Source organism: Erpetoichthys calabaricus, chromosome 12 (assembly GCF_900747795.2).
Source record: "Erpetoichthys calabaricus chromosome 12, fErpCal1.3, whole genome shotgun sequence".
In the NCBI taxonomy this organism is placed as follows: Eukaryota; Metazoa; Chordata; class Cladistia; order Polypteriformes; family Polypteridae; genus Erpetoichthys; species Erpetoichthys calabaricus.
In genome coordinates, this window is record NC_041405.2 from 732,389 (window position 1) to 758,421 (window position 26,033).

General features: G+C 45.3%; 1 protein-coding gene across 1 annotated transcript in view; it reads left to right on the forward strand.

Annotated features, from left to right (window-relative positions):
- LOC114661610 (uncharacterized) overlaps nt 1-22,223 on the forward strand; it is a 29,326-nt gene extending 7,103 nt beyond the window's left edge. The window contains exons 5-14 of the mRNA XM_028814744.2: nt 2,273-2,644; nt 2,756-3,055; nt 5,631-5,984; nt 10,630-10,980; nt 11,082-11,411; nt 12,033-12,392; nt 18,051-18,407; nt 18,610-18,963; nt 20,423-20,755; nt 21,943-22,223. Of these exons, the coding sequence (XP_028670577.2) occupies nt 2,273-2,644; nt 2,756-3,055; nt 5,631-5,984; nt 10,630-10,980; nt 11,082-11,411; nt 12,033-12,392; nt 18,051-18,407; nt 18,610-18,963; nt 20,423-20,755; nt 21,943-21,977 (3,146 nt within the window). The 3' untranslated portion in view covers nt 21,978-22,223. The remainder of the gene's footprint in view (nt 1-2,272; nt 2,645-2,755; nt 3,056-5,630; nt 5,985-10,629; nt 10,981-11,081; nt 11,412-12,032; nt 12,393-18,050; nt 18,408-18,609; nt 18,964-20,422; nt 20,756-21,942) is intronic.
- The last annotated feature ends 3,810 nt before the right edge of the window (nt 22,224-26,033 follow it).

Here is a 26,033-nt window from a genome sequence, read left to right on the forward strand (position 1 = left end):
TTAATGCCCAGTTACTCCTCCTTCACCTCCCGCCTTCAGCGTTTCCAATAGGAATCTAAAAGTGCGGAGACTTTTTGACCGTCCCTCGTGTGTCGATTGACCGTGCTGGCCTGAGTACTGACGAGCCTAACCTTTAAAACAGACGACACTTAGGATGTTCTTATGACAAATCCACTCAAGTCAATGGTGGGTGATAAGTGACCCGACGGCCGCGGCAGTGCTCAGAATGTGCAGCGGACACAAATTTGGAAAGTTTATTTGCAAACTTTTTCTGCTTTTTATAAAGTCAGGTCACTTTATTATAAAATAATATTAATTTATGAGCTGAAAAGGTGACATTTAGGACGTTTGTATAAGTCGTAAATAAACAACTGGAACGCCGTTGATTTGTTATCTGGTCTGCAAAAAAAATAAAATAAAATAAACGAGTTCACAATAAATGGCGTTTTGTGTTGACGTAAAGAGCCAAACAGACACACTGAATATGAATCACGTCGCTCTGAATGCATTGCGAGTTTTCATTGCGGGTTTTATGTTTCATTTTAAACAATTGACTAAGGTCAAAGGTCAGCGTTATATCACGACTCAGGGAGCTTTAACTTGTCTGAGTTGTGTGAGTTGTGAGGGTCTCAGAGTATTTTCAATTCTCGACTCGACAACTCGGCTTCATGCGGACACAGCATTAGTTTACGGCGTCCATGGTGGTGGGTCAGCGTGCTTATCATGAAGTGTTTGCAAATGTCAATGGCCGACGGACGCTTTGTATTCAGAAATAAAACACAAATACTGTAAAGCTCCATAATGACTCGTCCCACAGTAGCTCTTCCTTCTCCACAAGTTGTCACAAAAATCCCAGTCACTGCGTCATTCCAAGTCCTCTCTAAAGTCGAACGATTCAGGGCTCTGGGCTGCTGACCCTCTCTGGCCACACGGTGGGCCTCAGGTGCTGCGCTGGCAGTAGACCACCAAACCACAACAGCAACGTTTGGATGGTGTGGAAGTCAAGAGTAAGAACTTATATAAGGAGCCCTTGATAGGTAGATGTGAACGGCACTATATAACTGACAGATACAGAACTGCTGGGGGAAGCCTGGCAGTTCTCAGTCGTTGTTCTTCATTTTTATTAAAGTTGTGTTTGCACCGATTCTCTTTGTGTTAGTTTATGTAAAGCTTTGTAAAATTCCTTATAGTTAACACAATTAAATAAATAAATAAATAACTTTACAGCCAACAGCATTATCTCTGTCTGATGTTCTCACTCTGCCAGCCTATAAAGGCCAGTGTGCCAATCACCAGGTACAAATACAGAAGGTAAAAAAGAAACAAATAGAGGAGAAATGGTGGCTATTCATTTTCAAATCACCTTTCCTGCCTTACTGGCACACTGGCCTCTCAGGGGGCTCAAGAACCTGACCCGTTCACCTGGGCTCAGCCTCCAAATCATCCACTGTTTTACATTTGACAAGGGTCCCCCGGACATTTGGGTCCCGCTCCAGTAACCATCTCTCGGGCACACGTATCGTTTAACTGTGGTAAACTGGTAGAGCCCACCTCATGCAGATTCTTTTCCTTCCTTACCCAGTGCTTGAGTGTCTGCCAATCACAGCCCTGCTATTTAAATCAGTGGTGCCACCAGGTGCCCAGCCGCTGAATCTGTGGACCACCCTATAGAGCCCCCTTTTCAGTCAGGTAGACAGAGAGATGACTACTCCACCATCTCTTACGCTGTATCTACAGGGACATCACTAACTGCGCCAACTTCATCTGCAGTTGGCATCACTTCATTAGCCCACTGCTGCTCCAGGCTGGCACAGCTTGTCTAAGTAAGTTAATATGGCCATTTTATTTATATTGCATTAACATCGCTCTAATGTTTTTCATAAAATTTTTTAAAAAGGAACATTTTAATAATATCTGGCTATTACAGGGGTGGAGAATAAAAAAATAGTCACGTCAGTGCTGCCAAATGTGAAAAAAAAGAAAAAAGGGAGGAACACAAATAACGTCTGGGAATAAAGAAAGAAAGAAAGAAAGAAAGAAAGAAAGAAAGAAAGAAAGAAAGAAAGAAAGAAAGAAAGAAAGAAAGAAAGAAAGAAAGAAAGAAAGAGGGGTCAACAGATAAACAAATAAAAAGAAAAAAGAAATCGTGAAATGCGAGGAGCGGAGCAGAGCCAACATTAGTGAAGAGCATCAGAACACCTGGTCAGTTAGTGCCCACCGGGGGGGCTCCTCACATGCAGCTGTCATTCTGAGCCCGTCTCCTGTCTTTCAGTGTCCCTGTCACCTCTCGTCCCATTAAAGTTGGTCCAAGATGAGCCGACGTCCATCCAGAGCACCGTCAAGGGCTGGAGGCTCAGACTGGTCACCCTGCAGTGGCTCATAAATGACGTGAGACTGGCCTGGCACTCATTGGACAGACAGCAGACAGACTGTGAGGTGGACAATATGCCCCTCGTTGACCCGTCTGGTCACACCTCGACTAAAGGACAATCTGCAGGAGGCCTTCTTCTAGTGGAGACCCCCATAGCCCTGCACTTTACACCCAAGAGAGGCGAGCACCAGGGGGCCGAGCTGAAGTGTCGGGCGACTCACCGGCTAACCAGGAGGAGCGTGGAGCGCGTGGTCAGACTGGAGCAGGTGTGTGGTAAGTGAGCCCCTCTGTGTCCTTCTCTCTAGTCTTCTGTGCTGACCACCATTAATGACATGCTGTCACAGTTTAGAGCTCACCGATGTCTCCTGTGTTGATGGCTTTCAGTTCGGCCTCAGCTCTCGGATATCGAGAACGTCTCTCAGGACTCAGACTCCGATGTCAGGCTGCAGATCAGGGCAGAGGAGTTCTACCCAGAAGACATCAGCTTCACGTGGGCACTGGGAGAAGACGGAGTGTCATCACAACTACTGGACATCACGAAAACCAACAACGGGAACTTCAGCACTGGCAGCATCTGCTCCATCCCCCTGTCTCAGCTCCAGAGTCCTGGGTTCAAAATCTCAGTGGTCACTGAGCACAGATCCATGGGGAGAGTGGAGAAGACGGCCACCGGGGACACTCCAGGTAAGCAGGTATACAAGTGGCACTGGGGTCTTAACTAGAATTGTTAGACACTGGGCTGAGTATACGGAGTATGTGGTCCGCGATGAGAGTATCAAGTGACTTGTCAGGAGTTCTGGAAGTAGTCTGAGGCTCACAGCACTTTTAACTTTAAATGCTACAGAAATAAAGACAACATGCTGCTAGCCCCCTTAAATAGTCATCAGGCAGGCTGAGATGGTAAGATAAGGTGACAACTGTACAGGGATGGACCACTGGCGTGACCGCTTGTGTTTGCTCAACAACTGACATCCCATCCCTTTGCCGAGGGGTTTCTAGCTTGGAGACCAGAAGATGTCTGGTCAGAAGTGGGGGAGAAGGGTCCAGATGCAGACCTTTAGAGCTCCATGGTTTGGACACTTCGCTGAACGGCTAATCGGGTTTCATGTTTAGGTCATGTGGTTTACACACCGGAAAATCAAGCAGGTGGCACTCCATGACAGTGCTGCTACCAGAGAGAGAGTCTAATAATGACATGCCCACTGTGAGACACGCCCACTGTGTGACACGCCCACTCGACCGTTGTCATTATTCATGAGGCAGATAACTCCTCCCACATCCCTAACCTTAACCACAGTGTAAGAGTTTTTAAAGGGACGCGTATTGCATAACTTCACCAACTTATAATGGCAAGGTCACCCAGCGTCATCGAATGTGTGCATTTTGATTGGCTCTGGACGTCTGCGGCTCCACTCTGCTGCCTCATGTAGGTCTTTAACCGGCGATCTGAAGGGTAGAAGTGGAAAAGGAAGAAGTGTCTGTGTTCTACCTAAATACTTCAACATCAGTTCCTGAAAGTGGCACACGCCAAAGCCTTGATGATACCAACAATTCCCCTTTTTTTAGGCGGGTTCCAGATATTGTCACGTTCTTGTTTCTGTGTCCCTCACAGCTGCATTACGTGCACATTATTCAGATTTTTAAAAGTCGAATGTCTTTTTAATGAGACTCATGGTCCTTCAGAAAGTGTCATCTTGAGAGCTCTGCTCATTTTGGGGTATAAGCCTCAAATCCAGTAGGGGGTGCCATGGCCCATAGAATCGGTTCTCTTTAAGAATGGCGTTCAGCTCATGACAACCCAGTGAGATGTTCTCGCTGCAACAATCTCCTCAGTATCGATATACCCGCAGTCAAGTTCACAAAAACAGTACGGGCTGTGCCAGGTAGAGAGAACAAAATCACACATGAATTCTTAAGAGAAATTGAAGAAGCAAATGAAAATGAAAACTGCCAATGCCACCTTCCACGTGTTGGGGTGACACAACTCGACGCTCCTGCGGTGTTGAAGTTCTGTCTGCGGTAATCCATGGTGTGCAGGGCTGTCTTAACGCATGGGCACGCTGTTGTGACTTGCCGAGTGGTGGTGTAGGGTGGGGGTCCCAGTGCACTGCTTTGCCCAGTGGTCTATAATGCTGTTACGACGGCCCTGATGGCCTGTGTGCTCTCTTGGCATATCCATCCATCCATCCATTTTCCAACCCGCTGAATCCGAACACAGGGTCACGGGGGTCTGCTGGAGCCAATCCCAGCCAACACAGGGCACAAGGCAGGAACCAATCCCAGGCAGGGGTGCCAACCCACCGCAGGACACACACAAACATACCCACACACCAAGCACACACTAGGGCCAATTTAGAATCGCCAATCCACCTAACCTGCATGTCTTTGGACTGTGGGAGGAAACCGGAGCACCCGGAGGAAACCCACGCAGACACAGGGAGAACATGCAAACTCCACGCAGAGAGGACCCGGGAAGCGAACCCGGGTCCCCAGGTCTCCCAACTGCGAGGCAGCAGCGCTACCCACTGCGCATATTTTATTGAGAATTTAAAATGCTTTGGACTTTGTTTGCTTGTCTCGCTATTGCACATTGGTTCCCTTGCTATGTTTTTCTTGCCATCGACTTTTATTTTCAGTCGAGTCGAAGAAATGTGAGAACCACCAGTAGCTGGAGTCCAGCTAAAATAAAATATTTTTGATTTTTATTAATTAGCTGAATGAAATTTAAATTCTGATCTTTTTCTGCACACTTTTGATCCTAAAGTTTTCAAACAATCGTATCTTGAACTCTGAGTGTAAGCAGGCAGCCTCAGTGTTGAAACTGCACATGTTAACTAAAATTGTACACTCAGGTCTGTAAGTATTTGGACAGTGACTCCATTTTCAGAATTTTGGCTTTTAACTCAAAGGGTTTCACTAATATGTCACATGAGCCATTTAGGAACGACAGCTGTTCTTAGATTTCCACGCCGCACACAGCGGCAACAGGAAGAGCAGATTTCCAACCCCAAAATGAAGGGTCCTACTTATCTGGTCTTCTTTTGAATGTTGGTCACTTACACTCTCCAGAAAAATCAGCTGAAAGAAACCCATTGGGGAGCAAAACATTCTTCATTCTCTATTCTCTTAGACTCAACACGTCAGTTAGCATATAAAGTTTGCTCTTCTTTAGGATGAGTAAGCAACTAATTGATGGATAAATAAAGATGTGGCCGTGGCTGTCCAAGTGTCCACCACCAGCTGCCCTTCTGTGTTTCAGGTATTGATGGACGTCCCCAGCTGTCTGACATTGAAATGCTCAGTTTCTCAAGAGCTGGCCACCCCTGCACTCTCAGCTGCACCATCTCCAAGTTCTTCCCCAGTGGTCTCAATGTGACGTGGCTGCGAGAAGAAGGGGAGACTGGACATTGGTCTGTTACTACAGGGGCAAAGACGTGGGGAGCCAAAGTGTGCACATCAAAGCCAGAGCAGAAGAACAACACTTACGAGATGACCTCTACGGTTGAATTCACTCCAACTAGTCACGAAATGGAGCAGATGACGTACGTCTGCAGGGTAGAACATGTGACCTTGAAGATGCCCATCGAGAAGGACATCAAGCTGACATCGGCTGGTAAGATGGCTGTTCATTGTGACGTTTGTCAGTCGGCTTCGTTTCTGTCGGTAACTAAATCTGTTTGGGTTTCCCTTAAACTCCTAATTGTTACGTTTCAGCCATTGTGTGTCCTCTGCCTTCTGTTGATTTATCGTTTCGGAGTCTTCTTTGCTTATTGTAAAATGTTTTTTTATCTATTGTTTATGACTGTTACTCTCTTTCTTCATTTACGGTGTATCTGTTGTAAGTTCTTTGTTCTTTGAGTTTTTTTGTGTGGAACCCCAGCAGGAGGCGCCACACTGGTGTCACTGCCAATGGAGCCCCCGCCTTTATGTTTGAGCCTACAAAGCGGGGCCTTTAGCAGTTCATCGATGTTGGGAAAGTGTTTCTTTCTTTTTAGGGAGTATTCCCCATTTTAATCAGATTTATTTGTTTTTGTTTTAGACTTTCAACTTTTGGATTGCAGGTTAAAGTTTATTGTGGTGTCCTTCCCTGTCTGGCAAACTCTTTATGCCTTTGCAGTTGTGCTATTTTTAAATTCTTCATTTGCTAATTTCAAACAAACTCCTTCATTTATAAACTTTTCAAATTGGACGTCTCTCAAGCCAGAGGTTTTTACAGTTCCTCTCCCTTGTGGGGCACTCGATTAGATTATACTTTATGTGGCTCTAAGGGGAGATAAAAATTTTACAAAATAATAATAACAATAATAATAACATAGTGTATTGTGTATATTTTGGGACATTTAAAGAAACCGTTTGAACTTTTAAAGTCCAATTCCTTTTTTGAGTGTGAGTAGGCCGAAGCCTGCCTGTGGAATTGAGCGGTGAGGCTGCCTGGGCTGAGGCCTAAACTAAGCAGGGTAGTGAAGACCCAGAGATTCATGGAGGGCTTGCCTGTCCTTCTCTTTGTGTGTGTGTGTTTGTTTGCGTGTGTGGGTGTGTGTGTGTGTGTGTGTCATCTACACTTTCTGCTCAGTTTCTAGCACTGGCGGGTCTCGTGGAAGTCCTTTGATGGGTTGTAGGCCCCGCTGTTCAACAGGGTGACGGACGCGAGTTCCCGTGTATTTCGTTTCTTTCAGATCTGTTGTTGTCACTGCGTTGTATCCTTCTGCCCTCAATAAATAACAGAAGGTAACACACAATGTTAATCTGCCCTTAGTTTGTTTTAACACTGAGGGCCAATAAATAAAATGACAGTTACAGTTACAACTTATTTTTTGTGTAGCACCCTTCACTGAGTGCAGGTGAACAACACTGTGAACAATTCTCAGTTAAAGCACACATATAGAATACACTAATCACTAAATACAGAACTAGTTAACATAAAAATGAAGATTTGTTAAAGCATGCAGAGAACGGGGCAGAAACTGGTTGAACATTCATGGAAAGCAGCAATGCTTGTCAATATTTAACGTATGAACTACGGCCAGCTGACAGTGGAGGAGATTAAAACTGTAAAGTCAGCGTCTGGGAGACCTCGGCCCACTGGCTGCCAGACCCCTATAGTGGAGTCGGTGCTGACGAGAGGCACGACTGTGGGCAGCCCCTCAAATGCCCGTCACTTGACAGTTTCTCGTCTTTATCTGCTGGCTGCCCCCTAGAACTACTCAGAAATTCCTTTATCGTTGTACCCTTTACAGAGCCTCTTATATATTATTATTTAAAGGCCAAAACCTACTAAAAATAAAAAAAATCACTTCCCCCAAACTCACACAAGCACAAACTATAATTAAAGATGTATTTAAAATAATAAATTAATAAGGAAAACATGAGAACCTAGTTCATATTACATGAGAGCAAGCTAAAGAAACAAAAGTGAACCAACTGAATTAATAAAGAAGTCGAAACGTTAACAAGGAAAAGTGGACGTGAAAAACAAGACAATGAGAACAGAAGAGCAATAAAGAATGTAATCAGAATTAACCAACGTTAGAGCGTCAGGATTCTAATACTCGTTTAATCCTATAAATGTTAAATCTCAAGGTCCAAAGACAAACCAAACCAGAATAAAACTCTGGGACAAGACGAGGACCCAAAACCTGCCAGTTAATCAAAGAGACTGTCATGGAAGAGAAAGGGAGTGAAAGGCCGAGGAGCCCTCGACGCCCCTTCAGATGAGAGCATTGTCAACGGCTGCAGCACCTGAGGACGTCTGAAAATTAATAAATAAAACACCCTGGGACGATGAAATAGGAAATGGAAAAAGAGCCAAAAACAAAATCAAAAGGGGTGGGCAGGCAGGTTCAGGGACATACACGGCCCCAAACTGAGGATGTTGTGTTCTTTATGGTCTGTTTAGTCCGTTTCCGTAGACCTTCTAAAACATTCTAGGCTTTGCTCAATAGATTTCTCTCATTTCGGCCAAGGGGTGAAGCATTTTTCTTCCAAACGCCATCTTCCCCAGCTGTGTATCTTAGACCAGTCCCACTAGTTTTTGGTAATGGGGGTCTCTTTCGCTGTCTGTTTCTGTACATTTCTTAAAGTGTTTAGCATTTACTCACCAGGCCATATTTTAGTACCATTATGACCCACAGCAGGCCTTCTAAAACTTGTTTCTGTCGTGACCCAATCTTTCCCTTTTTAGTGTCTTCGAGAGCCACTCCTTGACATTCGTCAGTGCCGGTCGGGGGTCTGCCTTGTAGAATCATCGATGATCGTAATGGGGGCCGAAATCAAAGACAATCTTTGTCACTTCGCATGACCCATTAACATTACGTAAATAGGAACTCGAGGCCCACAGCTCAAGAATCCCTGACTTAGAGAGTCCGTGGGCACCGGCGGCCCAAAATGATACTCAAAGTGCCCACTAGAGGGGGAAAACAGTCCGCTCTGGCTAGTCAGGCAGAAGGACAACGAGCAATCTTTAGAAATAAGAAGTGCTCTGAAAAACAGTGAGCTTGAAAGAGCAGAGACAGCACGACAGGCAAGGCAGCCCAAGACAAACGAGCTCCTGACACACAACAGCAACGTTTATTTCTATCGCACAACCAGTGCGGCTCAAAGAGAGAAAGTTACATGAAAAAACACAATTAAGATTAGGTAATAAAATTAAATAGCAAGTAACAAAAGAAAAGGGTAAGGTCTGATAGTCAAGAGGACAATCTGCAGGGGTTTCAAGGTCAAAAAGACCACCAGTGCAAAAGAGAAGTCAAAAAGCAGCGTAGAGGTCGAAAAATCCATAAATGTACAAAAACAAAATGATAATCAAAAATCCTCACAAACCTCACCTCAGCAGGAGCACATTGAATAAAGTGCAAGGCACTGTGGGATACCCCCCGCCTTTAAAGGGCTGAGGGCAGTGATGGACAGGTGGCCCCGCCTCTCGGGGGACCACCCACAAAACACACGAAACATAAAACACAGAGATGGATAAAACACAAACGACCAGCAAAATTAACATAAAGAAAAGGAACCAAACCTGAACAAACAGACCTGCAGGAATGGCATTTGTACGCCAGCCAGAGGAAGGGCGCCATCTGAAATACAACAGGGAGAGCTATGAGGACGGCCTCAGCATCAAACACACCCCAAAAACTCTACGCACAAAATGAGCCTGCCACCCAAAACTTGAGGAGCAGGTTTTGTGACCTGCACTGATAAAATGGGCCTAAAATTCTCAAAAGGGAGAAGGGAACCATAAAACCCCTTGTCCCAAAAATTAACAAATAACAATAATCTTTAACATAAAGTTTTATATTAACAAAGATTTGACAAGGAAAAATAAGCAGCAGTGCTGAAGACTGAAGGACCCTCAACTTCAACACCCTTTAGGCTCAATATACTGAAGGAAAGAAGAATAACTCGCAGAGCCATTATGTAATAAAATAAGAAATTAACGAGACAACACTAAATAAACAACTGCACGATACTAAAATCAGGAGCGACCTCCCCTCGACTTTCTGGTTTACTCAGATATGACGATGGATATTTGAGGAGTAAACCGCAAGACAAGGATTCAATTTTTATATTCTGTACATTAAAGAGCCATCAACAACAAATCAAATCAAATTAATAATATATCAAATAATAAAGTCAAGTTGAATAAATCGGACTCTGCAGCTGCATGAATAAAAATGTGGCAATTCTGGTTAGCGGAAACGACCCAAACGTTGATAGAAATCTACAGTTTGTACTGAATACTTGTATGCAAACTTTGGTTGACCAAAATGAAAGCGAAGCCAAGTTATCGTGTTTACACACACACTCACTCAGACACACACACACAGACACAGACAGACACACACACAGACATAATTCCAAAAATGTTATTTTCGGACTCAGGGAGGTCTAAAATGTTGAGATTCATCACAATCTCGAAAATCAAATTTTTGGACGATTACAGTACTTCCCCTATACTTTGTATACAAGAAATGAAAAAGGAAGGAAACAATGACACACTCATAAAACCAAAAAAAATAAACAACGTTCTAAAAACACCAATATACGTGAATAAAGAGTTAAGAAACAAATGAGAATGAGGCACCCAGTGATGAGTGGGGTCACACGTTATGTACAAAGTGACTATAACCCTAGTGACCCCTCAGAGGACACACAAACCACAGCCGGACCAAACGTCTTCCACCTCCACATAAACCCCACCTTGAGCTCAGATCACACAGGTTGTTAACTTTGTCGTTAATGAGCTCTCTTTGATTTTCCAGCTGAGAAGATGCGTCTCATCGTCTCTGATGTGCAGGTCGTCTTCACTTGCCTTGGTGAGCCCTGCCTCCTGACCTGCACCGTGTCAAACTTCAGTCCCAAAGAGATCACCGTGATGTGGCTCAGGAGGCAGAAGGACACCAAGGAGGTTCTACTTGCTGGGTCAGGCAAGTGGAACCCCATTGTAACCCACTTTGGTCCAGCGATGAGGAGTAGCAGGTATTCACTGGTATCCCAGGCAGAGTTCACTCCTCTCTTCCTCGGCGACTTGGAGGACATGGAGTACATCTGCAGAGTGAACCATCAGAGCCTTGGAGATAAGGCCATTGAGAAGAGCTGCTCAGTGAGTGCGGGTGAGTGGGGTGATGAGCCAACAGAATGAAACCCACCTGCATGTAAGCCCACCTACATGACCCTCATGCTCTCTCTTTCTCTCTGTCTTACCAATGCCCAGTTATGCAGCATCACCCCATCATGTCAGAAATACGGGTCAAGGATTTTAAAGCACTTGGCCAGCCCTGCACCCTGAGCTGCTCCATCCAGGACTTCTACCCCAAAGACATCAAGGTGACCTGGCAGCAGGCAGGTGGGATGGGACGAGACATCACAGGGGTGACATCTGAACCGCAGTGGGGAAAACGGAGCTACCAGCTGGAATCTGTGGCCACCTTCATCCCTAAAGCTCTGAGTGACCTGGAGGACAAGGAGTTCATCTGTAAGGTCGAGCACAAGACCCTCAACAAGAAGGGCATTGAGAGGTGCAGTGGGAAGCTGGTCATACCAGGTGAGTGTCCCACTGTGTCCTATGCCTGCCATCACAGACTGCCCTTTAGTGACAGAGTCTCGATTTTGATTAAAGTTCTTGTCCAGTTTTGCTACTTGTCATCCTTATTTGTTAAAGACAGCTCTGTGATGTTCTGTGAGGTGTTGATTTTTAAGATAAACCAGCAGACCCCAACTCTTTAGTTCATTTCAGGGAGCAGAAGTGCCAAGAGTCTCATGAAGTGTCATGCTAGTTTAGACCTCTGCTTCTCTCTGAACTCAAACCCGTGTCTAGCCGAGGAGCTCGGTCCTAAACTTGTACCCTTATCTGGCTAAGGAGCACCTCCTTACGTGTCCTTCACTCCGAACCCCAGCTGTCACATGTGACCAACTTTTAAAAAGTGGTGACAAGAGTGAACCAGTCAGGTCAGGCTGGACGGAGGCAGCCAAGTGCTGGTGTGGCGTTGGGGTCCGGTAATGGGTGGCATGTGAGAGCTGCGTGGGTTTGAGCATTCACTCGCTTTGTCACTTTTATCTCTTTGGCCTGAAGCAACGACTTGTTATACAGAATTCAATGTCACTGTCTCCTCAGTGATGGTCACTTTCACTCTGGTCACCTGCTCTTGTTGTTCAATTTTTTCAGGTCTGTTGCACCCACCCGTCATGTCAGACATACAGGTATTGAGATGGGATGGACTTGGCCAGCCTTGCACCCTGAACTGCTGCATTAAGGACTTCTTCCCCAAAGAGATTGAAGTGACGTGGCACAGGAGGGACAAAAAGATGGGCCGTGAGGTCACTGCGGGGACTGATGAGTGGAAGGCTCAAGTTAAGACATCACACCCAAAAGTAGAAAATGTCAGCTACAGACTGGACAGTCAGGTCACTTTCACCCCTCAGAGCCTGAGTGACGTGGACGAGGTAGACTATGTCTGTAAGGTGAAGCATAAGAACCTGGAGGAGACGTCCATGGAGAAGACTTCTGGTGAATCGCTGCCCACAGGTAGGCGTCTATTTATGGTTGACTCAACTGCACATACACAAATAAAGTGACATGAAGGAATGACAATATGGCATCCAGCTGTTTGTAAGTCACAAATGTGGCTTAGTCTTGGACAGGACATACAGAGTGACCAGGCTGGGCTTTGAACCCGAGTCCCTGGAGCTGTGAAGCAGCAACATTAAGGTCTTTGCCACACTTAGTTTTCATTTCAATTGGTTTAAAAATGTTTTGTTAGTTTATTCAGAGCAGCAGCAGCCTAATAGATGGATCTCTCATTTTATTTAGTCTTCAGGATTTAGATGTTTACTCTGGATGGTGTAACATTTAGTAAAGGTGTGGCCTTCAGGATGTTACAGCACATGACAACACCATCGGTCAGTTATAACGTGATAAGACTGTCCCTCATCTTCTAGGGTCGGGGATAATCGTGGGGTTGGTGGGACTTCCAGGTCTGTTTTACTGCAGGTTGCTCTACTCCTGCTCCCTAACCCTTCACACACGCACACACACACACACACACACACACACACACACACACACACACACACACACACACACTCAGAGACCCTGTCCACTCAAATCCTGATTACAAGTGAGGCCTACAGTGCTCGTCACCCCTCTGTACTCCACGGTGGGGCTCGCTGGCTTTAGAATAGCCAACTCACGGGTGTCCTCAGATGTAACCTGAGATCTCAAGCGGGCAGACTGACCTCTGAGAATATCCTGAACACATGGAGGCTGATGTGCCTCGACCAGTGCCACCTACCCACCAGAGACGTGTCACTCCAACTAACCCCATGGCGTCTCCCTACACCAGGTGTCCTGTACTTACTTTATTACTCAGTGCACTCAAGATGTACAGACAAGATATAGAAATGTAAAAGTGAACAAGTATTTATTAAAATAGAATAACAGCAAGTGACCTTAATGAAATAAATGATAAAAAACAGTGAATGATGATAGTGAGGTCTTCATGTGAAACCCTAAAGCACCATTTAAAGTCAGAAAGCTTCAATCCCAGTGTCTGTAAAGATTGAGGTGACGTCACCATCAGTGGAGGAGTCACTTTGAAGATTCAGCACTCGAGCTTTGAATGGCAGACGTCTTCCTCGCGGTCTCTCATTGGACGAGCTCATGGCCACGCTGACGACGGCAGATCTGCCTAAAAGCCTTCATGACAAACGCAACTGAAAAGCACGTCGTCTCGTCATGGGGGCTTTAGTAGTTTTCTCTCCCGTTTCCATGGTGAAACAATTTCTTCCATTCAGAATCCGGAGGTACAGAAGTGCTGGTTATCCAATTTAAGAATATACATTTGAGTTTTGTCATGGTACAGTCCTAGGGGGACCCTGTGTTTGTATGAAAATGTGCTTTATAAATAAATGTTGCTGTTCTCTTGAACCAAATGTCTCTGCTCCAGGCCTGAAATGTTACATTATGAGCGAGAACCAAGACAGGCAGGAGAGGAAGTTACACTTTTAATTGTTTATAAATTAACTTAAGGCTTCCAAAGTGTAAATAAGCAGAGTAAAATGAGTGTGACAAAAATAAAAATACAACCCAAGTGACAGTGACACTCGATGACTGATTTGTGGCCCGCTTAGTGTTTGTTACCGCATAGCCTCTGAATGGAGAGAGAAAATCACAGGCAGCCAGGCCTCTCCTATGGATGGAAGAGTAGAAAGTCACAGAGGGACATGTCCTCTCCTCAGGATGACAAATGGCAGAGAGAGAGTGGCATGCAAGACACCGCTTATCACACGCCTCCTGGACCAGCGAGCGGGCGCAGCGTTCACTAATGAAAGAGCTCAGACGTGGCACAGGCCCCCAGTTGGTCTGCTTTTGTTCCTGCGTGTAAGCAGCCTTTGCAATTTCAGACAAACAACAAAGAAAGGATAACCCGGTAGTTTGGTCGTAAACTGCCCTCTCAAACCTGCTGTCCAGTCCACGCTTTCCTCCTCGCATGGTGGGCTCCTCATACCATGTGCAGTGTCTCTGTCTCTGAGCAAAGGACCCTCATGAAACGACTACAAGCAGGTCCATGTAAAGCCTTCAGCCCCCGAGTCCAGCTGGCCAGGCAGCCCCTGCTTTGGCTAAATGGCTGTGACCTGGAAGGGCAGTGAATGGCCCCGAGCTACACCTCATTTCTAAACTATTGTTCTTTATTTTCTAAGTATATATTTTTATCATAATAATTTTACACCTTCCTCGTGATAATTAGATTACAATAAAAGAAAATGTGCATTGATATTAAAAGGAAATTGCACTGAATTAGAAGAGCGTCTCCCGGTGGCTCTGACAGCAGTGGTCCGTCACCCACAGGACGCTGAAGTCCGTCTGAGCCCAGGGCCAGATTAAGATGAAATTGGGCCTGATGCTGCAGCATACAAAAGGCCTATTGTGTCTCGGCTTTGGTGCATTCGACACTCGCCGTACATTCACACTCAGACGACCAAGGAGCCTTAATTACTTGTGACACAACCAGCCAGCCTTTATTGAACATGAATAATAATAACGACGTAGTATCATAACAACTCAAGATTAATATCAAACTATGTAACGTCAACATTCAAGAGCAATTGTTTGAAAAGTGCACTTAATGCAGAAAACCTAACAATGAAATACACAAAATTTCACAATTCTCTTACGAAAACAGAGTAAGAAAAAATGAATTTGCAGAGACATTGGGTCAAAGTGACTCAGTTCAGGCTCTTGAGGGTAAAAATTTGTCCACAATTTAAATTTCATAATAGGCCAGAATCCTGTTGAGGATTTTAAAAATTCTAAACATCCATGCCGGGCCCGCGGGCCAGCTTTTAGTTTTAGCTTTACAGATTTAAACCATTTAAATAGCCATCAATTTTTACTGTACACCTAACTTTCAAGGTGAAAAATTTACTACGTTGCACTTACCGAACAATAATAAAGTGGCAAGAATCCCCAAGATATTGCAAAAAATGCAGCTAAATTACTAAGTAAACTGTTTAACGTAAAATTGATAGCATTAACTTGAAATCTTCGGTTAACAATAAACACAACAACGTTATAGTTACGTCACAGCGCAAAGAACAATAGTAACTGTATAATAAGTAACGTTGTGTCTAGGCGTCTGAAAGTAGGACTCCAAATTTCATTCTAAGAATTATTTTGAGGTTAATATGGCAAAGGAAAACTGTTCAGCTTCCGGAAAATTCTCATCTGTTTTCATCTGGGCCTATTTCAGGAATGGGCCTAATGCTGCAGCATCAATAGCACCCACCTTAATCCGGCCATGTCTGAGTCTGGCAGACTGCAGCATCTTTTAAATGTGGGGCACCTCCCGCTAAACTCCTGTTTAAATACACTCCATTCACATAACATAACGTTAGATGTCCCAGTTTATTCACTGAATAGCTGCGTCTTATCTAACTTATCCCATAATAATCCTAATATCCACATAAATTAAATATGGCGAGTCTCATTTAACAAACTCTAAGGCGCTCCATTTCTTCTCCTTTGCTTTGTGACTTGAATGTTTTCTGAGTGACACAGTGGGACCCCATAGGCTGGCATGAGGTGACTGACCCTTTGTGTTGGTGCAGCCGTGTGGTGAGCAGGAGGACATCTGAGATGCCAAGTGATGTTCTGATGTCAAGTCTTGTAAGATTTGCTTTAAAACAAACCCCAAACCGATGTCTTTGTAATTCACTTTGGATGAAAGCGTCTGCTATGTGAATAAATGAGAATGTGCATTTTGGACTTGACAATAATGAGGTGCAGAGCACTGAGAGTAGGCCAGTGGTAATGTGACGGGGACGCAGGTGACACATATGAGTGACACTTGAGTTTGAAGGGAGGTAATGAGAAGCAGACCGGTCGTGAATGACTCTGATTGGGGTGTGTGTGGTGTGGACGCTAGGTGACACTGATGCCCCCTTAAACCCAACAGAGACACTCAGGACACCAGGTAAAAGCACCAAGAAGGTCTTTTCATAATTGTCTTCTTTAAACAGTGCCCTCCAAGCACCACAGCTACAATACACAAGAACATAAATATAATAATCACAATTCTCTTTCTCCTCCACTCCTCCCAGCAAGCTCCGTCCACCTCCACCCAACTCCGGCTCACTTGCTGGGTCTCCAGCAGTCCTTTATAGAGTGCCCGACCCAGAAGTGCTTCTGTTCTTCCTCCCATGTGACTTGTCAGCACTTCCGGGTCAGATGGAGAATTCACGTTCTTTAATCAGCCCGGAAGTACTTTGGGGCTTCCATCCTCGTTACTTCCTGGTACTTCCAGGCTATAAGGGAAGCACGACTGCCCAGGCCCTTCCACAGCATCCCCTGGCACTACCCACGGCATCCAACAGGGCTGAGATACTGAACTCCAAGTCACAGGATGCCCTGTGGGTATCAGGGGCACCGCTACACTCCAGGGGAGCTGCCATCTAGCGTCTTGGGGGAGGCAGTGTCCAAAAGTTGCTGCCTTCCCCCATCCTTTCATTCTCAGGGCGTTCCGGCCAGGCTGTGCTGACCTTGTGACCTTTAAAGATGGCCTGTTGTGTTGTTTATGTCAGCCAATACGCATCATTCAATTTTCATTTATCTAACTTGAGGTCAGAAGCCTTCAAGAATCCTTTTGTATTTGTGATAATCCTGAAACTGAACATGTCAGCCTCACAGAGAAGGCACAACGGCTGGAAATCCTGGCAAAGGCCAATGACAACAAGGCCCTTGACACTCGGCCTCAGCAGGCGTTCTTATTGGTCAGCTGACAGATGACCACACTGCTAGCCAGGAGCAAACGCACTTGTGATTGGGTCACTCACTTCATTCAGAGGTGGGCAGCAAAATCATTTAAAGGAGCCTAAATGCAGATACGTCCTCTGCCCACACGTGACACCCTCGTGCTTGGAGCAGACGTCTGTCTTTCTAATGAAGGTTTCCTTCCAGAGGGGAAGGCAGCAGATTTGTTCCCACTTATGAGGTCTCCTGATCAAACTTGTGTTGTTTAATTTTATTATTTTTGGAACTGAAAGCCCAAGATGACTTTTTTGGGTCTGTCACTTTGACTTTCCGGGTACTCGATGGAGCGCACATCGTATTTTGTTCTCATCTGACACTTGATGACTCTCAGCAAACAGACCTATGAGGAGAACGTGAGGGACAAACAGATCAGGTGAGGAGAGTGCAGAGGACCGTAATTCTGTATGGCACCCTCAGAACTTTAGGTTAATAATGAGATTCACTCACCTCGGCCAGAGAGGGACTGGACAGGAGTGGGTGGGTTCGGGGGGCTCTGCTGGTTAAATGGTGGTGTAGAAACAGGGGTAAGGAGTACAGAGGAGGATTTGTGTTCTCTGTCTGATACAATGCACTTGTGTATTTTAATATGTTATGGTGCTGCCTGGTGGTTGGACATCCATCTTCCAATCCATCCACTTCTAAGCCCACTTCTCCTGGGCAGGGTCTTGGGGAAGCCGGCGTCCATCCCAGCGAGCTTAGGGCACATACAAGTAGACAGAACAACATGATTACAGCTACTGTTACCACACGGATGTGCGAGAGGACCACCCAAGATTAAAACACAAATCCACAGTTTGGGGGGCTGGAGTGTGTGACAAGTTTCTGATGCCCAAGTGGCCCAGCCTTCTCTAATCTGCTGTCTCTCCATGTTTACAGCTCTGTGCCACCCGCCCTCTGTGTCTGACATTGAGGTGGCTAAGGTCACATCAAATGACAATTTCTACACCCTGAGCTGCTCAATCCTGGACTTTTACCCCAAACTGATTAAAGTGACGTGGCTGCAAAGGAGCCTGAAGACGAGCGGCAAGGTCTCAGAAGAGAATGCTGGGTGGGAGACTACAGTTGACCCACCCAGTCCAGACATGAAGGGAAATGGCTACAAAGTGCAGAGTCGGCTCACTTTTCATCTTGACTCTTTGATTCAGCTTGAAGACATGGAGTTCATCTGCAGGGTGGAACACGAATGCCTCTCTGGCCCTTTGGAGAAGCACTCTGGGAGGATTATAATACCAGGTATGAGCTTTAATGGAGGTCGGCCATGTCAGAGCAGGCTGCTCCTGATTCAGTTGGTGTGTTTCCACTCTTTGCTGCGCTCTCTTTTCTTCTCCTTTATTTTGTGACATGAATGTTTTCTGAGTGTCTCCATAGGCCGGCATGAGGTTACTGCCCTCTATGCTCTCTAGTCTGTCCCTGACACTCTGTCTCTCTGTCACAGATCTCGTAAGTGAACCTCTAGTCTCCGACGTGGAGGCCGAATTCACTGAATTCGGTCAGCTGTGCACTCTGAAATGCACCGTGTCGGCCTTCTACCCCAAAGACATCACGGTGACCTGGGAGAGGAAGTGCAGAGCAGAGAAGAAGAAGAGGAGACCTTCTGCAGCAGAACTGAATCATCTCAGCGTGACTCAGGATGGACCGTCATTGAACAACATCAGGTACTGGGTGGTCTCTAAAGCCGGATTCACCCCACAGACCCTGAGTGACCTGGAGGACATGGAGTACATCTGTAAAGTGGAGCACGAGACTCTGAAGGGGAAGACCATTGAGAAGAGCTGGCCCAGAGTTAGAGGTGCGTCGTCATCTTCTTGCTTATTGTGCTGTGCTTTCTGTCATTTTATTCATTTTTAATGTTAAGATGTACAGATTTAGTTGTCGATACTTTAGGGTTTATTTACGTGTGGTTGCTGACGTTTTATTTAGCAACACCACACAATGCTGGTCATGTATACGTGGCGTGTGACATCACTACATCATGGCCAGCACCGAGGGAGCGTGAAGGACGCAGTCTGCCACTGAGCTTTGGGGTCCTTTTGATTAAAACTACAAGACGTCACCGACTCAGATTGTAATTAGAGAAAGGAAGTTTAGCAGTTGTTAGGGCTTTGGTGGCCACGGTTTTGGGATCAGGGTCGTATTTTGATGCTCAATTTAAAAAGATCTCCTAGCAGTTATTATGACCACCCTTTGGCACGCTCCTTTGATAGCCCACCATCCCTCCATTTTAACTAATAAACTCTAATAAGGCTGAGTCCGGTGGGCCAGGGGTTTGCGGTTTCTGGCCCTAATAAGTGGCTTGTGTGATGCTGGGTCAGAGTTCATGAGGCTTCTGTGCTGAACACTGTAGGCCTCTTTAGACCTTCTCTGTGATTGGGAGGGATTGTGGGTAAGCTGTGATGTCACGGGGATCATTTAAATTCATTATTTATCGAATGGCGTTCCTGACGGCATTTAATCGTTTTAATGAATGCAAATGCTTAACTACAACACAATAAATAGACAGAAGTGAAAGGCACTATATGATAGATAGATAGATAGATAGATAGATAGATAGATAGATAGATAGATAGATAGATAGATAGATAGATAGATAGATAGATAGATAGATAGATAGATAGATAGATACTTTATTAATCCCAAGGGGAAATTCACATACTCCAGCAGCAGCATACTGATAAAGAACAATATTAAATTAAAGAGTGATAACAATGCAGGCATACAGACAGACTATAACTTTGTATGATGTTAACGTTTACCACCCAAACCCGGGTGGAATTGAAGTGTCGCATAGTGTGGGGAGGACCGATCTCCTCAGTCTGTCAGTGGAGCAGGAAAGTGAGATTTCTTTAATTGTGTTGTTCAACACTCCTGTTACTGACAGCAGCGCTTCTCTTATCATCCAAACCACATGTCCTTGAGTGTGTCTGGGAGTTAGGGTTTGTTATAATAGGTGTAGATGTTTAGATCTTCCATAAAGTTTTAATTTCCACCTTGGGACAAATAAAGTATCTATCTATCTATCTATCTATCTATCTATCTATCTATCTATCTATCTAACGCATTATTTATTCCTTTGGAACTGAACTGCTTGTGTTAATGTATTGACTTCAGCAGCCCTAAGTTAAAGTGAAGCTGAGGTCCCACGATGCCATCTTATTTGAGTTGGTCCTTTGGTTGGCAGCCTCTGCCTGGCACTCTGTTTCATGGTCCACCTTCAATCCTCTGTGTCCTTGTTTCATGTTTTTTGACAGAGCCACGCATTTCCGACATTGTGGTCCACTTTGCTGGACTTAATCAGCTCTGCACTTTCAGCCTCACTGCGTCAGACTTCTTCCCTAAAGAGATGATAATCACCTGGGACAGAAAGCACAGCTCAAAATTAAAGCGTTTTCTCAAACAGAAGTGGAATCCTAGAGTGAAGCAGGATGAGCCATCTTGGAATGACCTGAGATTCTCCCTGAGGTCTACAGCAGAATTCACCCCCACGGCTCTGAGTGACCTGGAGGACATGGAGTTCATCTGTAAAGTGGAGCACGAGACTGTGAAGGGGAAGGCCATCGAGAGGAGCTGCTCCATATCTCCAGGTGCTTGTGTGACCCCGTGTCAGATGTTATGTTTCCTTCCTTGCATGTTCTCAGTGACACGTCTTGTTCTTTTCAAACCTCAGTAATTCAGAAACATTCATTTTGTTTTGTATGAGAATCAGAGGCGTCAACATAAAAGCTGAATGGCATTTTTTTCTTCAACATTTTCAAGCCTGCCTAATCCAGATCAGTGTCGCTAGGTGGCAGAGCCTCTCCTGGCAGCACTGGGCATAAGACAGGATTTAACCCCACAGTGGGTGCCCCCTGAGTGCACAGCCCACTCACAAGCACCAGTCCAGCAAACCTGAATGCCTCAGAAAAAATGGAGACCCTGCACCAAACAACACCCCGCTGTGGGGCTTCAATGCAGGACTGTGGACTTGTGAAGTGGCAGCGCCAGCCACCACACCAACAAATGGCACAACTTAGTGCCACCTGAAGGCCTGTACGGCTAGCTGTAGTTGTGTCTGGCATGCCCAGCCTGACTACTTGTTAAAATCTCTTTAGACCCCCTGATCACCCTAATCCAAACCTAAGGAAGTTACAACTTTTATTTGACATTTTTAATCTGTACAATCACCAAAACAAACAATTTACCAGGAGACTTCACACTTCTGTCAAACTGTCTCCATTCAATTTTAACATCCACCGTGTCTGTGTGTCCATCTGCTTGTTATAAGCTGTGTGGTATGGGACTGGTAAAAGCAGTGCTGATGTTTGTGTTGCACCATCTGTGGGAATGACAAAAGCAATGAACTTTATTACTACATGCATTACAAAATCCATTCCAACAGGTGGTGCACTGCAAATGTTAATGCTGAATACGCCAAGTTCTGCATTGATTTCAACCTCTACAGTTAGTAGCATAATAAAATAGTCTCGAATGACTTAAAGTATTCATTTAATTTATTTACAATGATAAAAGTATTGTGATATAAATCAGTGCATCACAAACACACATCACTGCCCCTCACGAGACAGGAGATGCCAATCACTGGGAGAGGGCAAATAACATCTGGAAAGTGGATTTTATATACACTGTAAATAAGACTTGATTTGGAGTTAACATGGCGCTGTCTGGTGTGACACGCCGGCGCTGTGATTTGCTCTTCATTTCTCTTCATGTCTTCTATCACTAATTCCCTTTCCTTCTCTTTCTCTCCTTGGATCCCCCTGCTGACACGCAGAATCCCTGAGACCTTCACCTCGTGATGCCCGCTGATCTCTGAATGGCACCTCGGTGTGAATGGACGACGCTAACATGGCAGCCCAGCCCGAGACCTCCATGGTCAGTCCTGGCTGAACCTTTGACTTTGATTCGACATTCTTGATGTTATTCTGACCCTGAGCTTTATTTTCCTTCCCTGCTTTATGTGAAGCCGCGAGGTTTGATTGCTTTTTTATACCTTTGATACATTTTGTATGAACCACGAAGAATAAGAAGTGAATAAAACTGAAATGAACCTCAGCAAGTGTCCATCCTTTTAGGATATCATGAATGTCGGTTTGTGTTTTCATCCAGTGTGTCAGATTAAGAACATCTTGTCAGCTACAGGGAACTAAATGAATGAACCGAAGCAAATATGGCGGACACGACGGGCAGAGGGAGGCGTCTCGTGTGGGTGGGTTTGGTGGACAGTCGGCTACAGCAGGTCAGCACGGGGAGACGGCGCCGAGTTAAATTACGAGAAGAGACGGACGAACATTCAGTTAGAGTGCAGTGAATGAGAAGAAGAACCTCCGCCATACAGAAGGACTTGGAGGAGGCTGAGATCAGGCAGGTGACGAGTGGGGCAGAACTGTGCGGCCATCATAGATACGACAGTCACGTGTACAAATGAGCAAGTGCTGGGGGTCTTTTACAAAGGGGGGGGGCTAACCAAGGTCGAAGTTCGATAAAGGAAACTGACCAAACCAAACTGGGAGCCAAACTCAAAGTCGTGAAACAAACATCGGCCAAATCCCAAACAAGAGGTCGTGGACTTATTATCAAAGGTCTGGACGTCAGTCCAAGGGTACCACCGGCTTCTCCAAAGGTGGTCTGATGACATCACGCAGCACAGTTCACAAGATAGCAATGGACATTGTAGTTCACAACACCCATAAACGTAACACAGAAACTGGAAATGGTCTTGAAAATTTAAAACAATGGTGACTGATGACATCACAATTAAAACGACAATACTAAGACATAAACAAATTACACAAAATAAATCAGGGGAATGCAAATGTCTTCTGAAATCGGCCACTCACCCTCAGAACTTGTAGTTGTCCACTAACCTGAATGAATGATTAGGATTAAACCAAGAATACCAGGGGGGGGGCCTGCTGCCCCATCCTGACTCCTCCCAGTATTTTGCATATTTTAATATGCAAATCAATATAAATAGCTCTTCCCATTCAGCATTTGGTTAAAAGACAACAGAAAAAGAATATCAGTGAATGCGAAGTTGAGGCTGTGACGGGTGGCCGGGGCCCACGCCCAGCTGGGATGCCCCTGCCGCATATGTTCTTGGGGAGCAAGCATGGGAAACCCAGTATCCCGCACTGGACACTAGATGGCAGCCTCCCTGGGTTGCAGCAGTGCCTCGGACTCCCACAGGGCTTCATGGGGGTTGGAATTTGGTGCAGCCCTGTTGGGTTCCGCAGGCGTCGCCAGGGGGTGCTGCAGCAGAAGCTGTTAGGCCCTTCTGGGCACTAGTTTCACCACACCCGGAAGTGCAGTCGGATGTCGGCAATCAAGCACCTGGAGCACATCTGAGCGCCTAATAAAAGGAGCCAGCGACCAGTCGGGTGGAGGAGGACGAGGTTGGATGAGAGGAGTGGTGGTGCAGAGGAAGAGCGCTTTGTATTGGTGTATTGTGCTTGGGACCGTGTGGTGCCTGTGGGGATCATGGGGAAGACGTGCCCCACAGGTGAAGAACAATAAAAGTCTTTCTATTTTATATGTGCCTCCAGTGTGAATCTGAGTCGGGTCGGGCACTTATATAGCGCCTTGTTACAAGGCAAAGAAAAACGCATGGTTTGTTGGCTTAAGCAGCGGTATAAACAGCAAAAGGAAGTCAATCGAGTGACACAGAGTGTGGAGAAACTCGAAAGTTCAAGTGCAGAAAGTCGCACAGTGCCCGAAATAGAAAAGAAGTGGTCAGATGTCACAGTCGCAGTAAAAAGGCGAGTCGTAGCCCACCGTCTGAGTGTCATATGAAAGCTTATTAGGGTACTGAGAAGAAAGAAAAGAGGGACACAGTTGAAAAAAAAGCTCGAAACGTCCACTCATAGTTTATTTTGTCATTAAAATAGAACGTTGTATATGTCATCGTAAAATCATTTAATTTACTAGTTTCACAATCCCATCGTAACTAAAGTAGCACATTAAATGCTTTGTATTGTATTTGATCTTCTGTGTGCTCTATGTGTGTGAATCACTACGTGTTTCTGGGCTTACTCTTCCTCCAACAGGACATATAATCCATGACATTTGTGATATTACAGCTCTCTGAATAATTAAAATACTGAGATGTATACGTGATGTCATTTTCATGATGATAGGAGTTAAAGCGTGTTATTAAACATGGGCACATGGTGGCCCAGTGATAGTAAAGAGCTTGCACCCCATCCAGAGATTGTTCCTGCCTCACACAAGATGTGCTGTGCTGTGCACGACCTTCAATGAAATAATTTACTGTCTCTTTCAAAACGTACTAACCTCCAATTCCTGTCCTTACTTTTCTTTCCCCAAATACCTAATCGCCAGACAATCAGCTCTGTAACAGACGTTAAGACGTCTGTAAGCTGAGAAAGCTGATTCTTCAAAACTATTAAGGAACATTGAAATATCTTCGTAATACGTGTTTAATTATTCTATCCATCTATCCTTCCAGTCCCAGCAAAGCATACAGCATGAGGCAGGACCAATCCCTGAATGGGGCGCCCCTACCACATTGATGTTAAAAATGTATATGTGTAATGTAATATAAGTCCAAGCAGTTCTACCAGGAGCACCTAATGGACTGATTGAGTGCGTTTAGACTTCTTGGGATGAAACTGTTTGTGAACCGCGAGGTCCGTACAGGAAAGCCTCTGAAGTGTTTGTCATAATGTATGGGTGAAGTTCAAATAGACTGTGCGCTCAGCTGAGACAGCGTGTGTTTGATGCTGTACCCCGATAATCTGATCAGCTGCTGTAGAGCTGTGATTCACACTCAGATACAGAGGGTTAAAATACTCTGAGTGGTGCAGTGAGAGTAACAACGCTAAAGCAGCTGTCACATTTGGAATAGTTTGGCCATCCCGTGGGCCATTATATGGTTACTGGTTAATTACAATCAGATGCCTTAGACTAATAAACGATATGCAGTTAATTTCTGTGTATTTGATAAAGCCACAACAGGGATGTGAATCTAAAAAAGAAAGAGAAACCACACAGGAACAGCAGCACTGCTTTGACGCTGGGTGCCATCAGTTTTCAAAACCGAGCCGATAGCATTGAGCGGGTGTGAGAATGTGCCTGGCTTTACACCAAGTTTACTTTTTATACATTGTGATGTGGGCGTGGAAATGGGCATAGACAACCTTTTTGTGTGTACGCACCGTTTATACACGAGGCTCCAGATGTGGTCTCATCATATCGTCTAACCCCTAGATTTCCGTTCAACGCTTCTTACACGAGCCTTTTATTTGCCTCTTTAATCTCGTCTGCACATTCTTAGAAGATGAAAATGTTGTGTTAACCTAAAGCCCCAAACCCTTTTCAGAAGTTGCTCCCTGTAGCTCAGCGTCTCCCGTATTGTATTTATAACTGACGTTCCTGGTGCCCACGTGTAGCACTTTGCACTCCGCTTTCCGAGTGTGTCCCCAGTTGTGAAGCCTGTCCCGGTCATTTTGAATTGGACTGCTCCAATTTTAGGGTCATCTGCAAATTTCACAAGTTTACTAATTTATACCAGAATCAGTGTCTTTAATATCAACCAGAAAAAGTGATGAGGGTCCAAGGACAGACCCCTGAGGGCCTCCACCGATGACCCCACACTGTTCTCCTCATTTCTGTCACCCGCCGGTCGTCCAGCTCTGGTGGTCTCCTCTGATGCCTGCAGCTCCTTATTTCAGAATTCATGGCTGGTGTGGGCGGCCGAGTCAAAGGCCTGCAGATGAAGGCTGAAGTTGATTCTCTTGTGTGCTTTACTTTGGTCCACCTGCTCACAGACTGGTATGGCAGGACCTTCCTCTCCTAAACCCATAATGGCTTTAATTTAGCATATTGTTTTTTGTTTAGGCACTT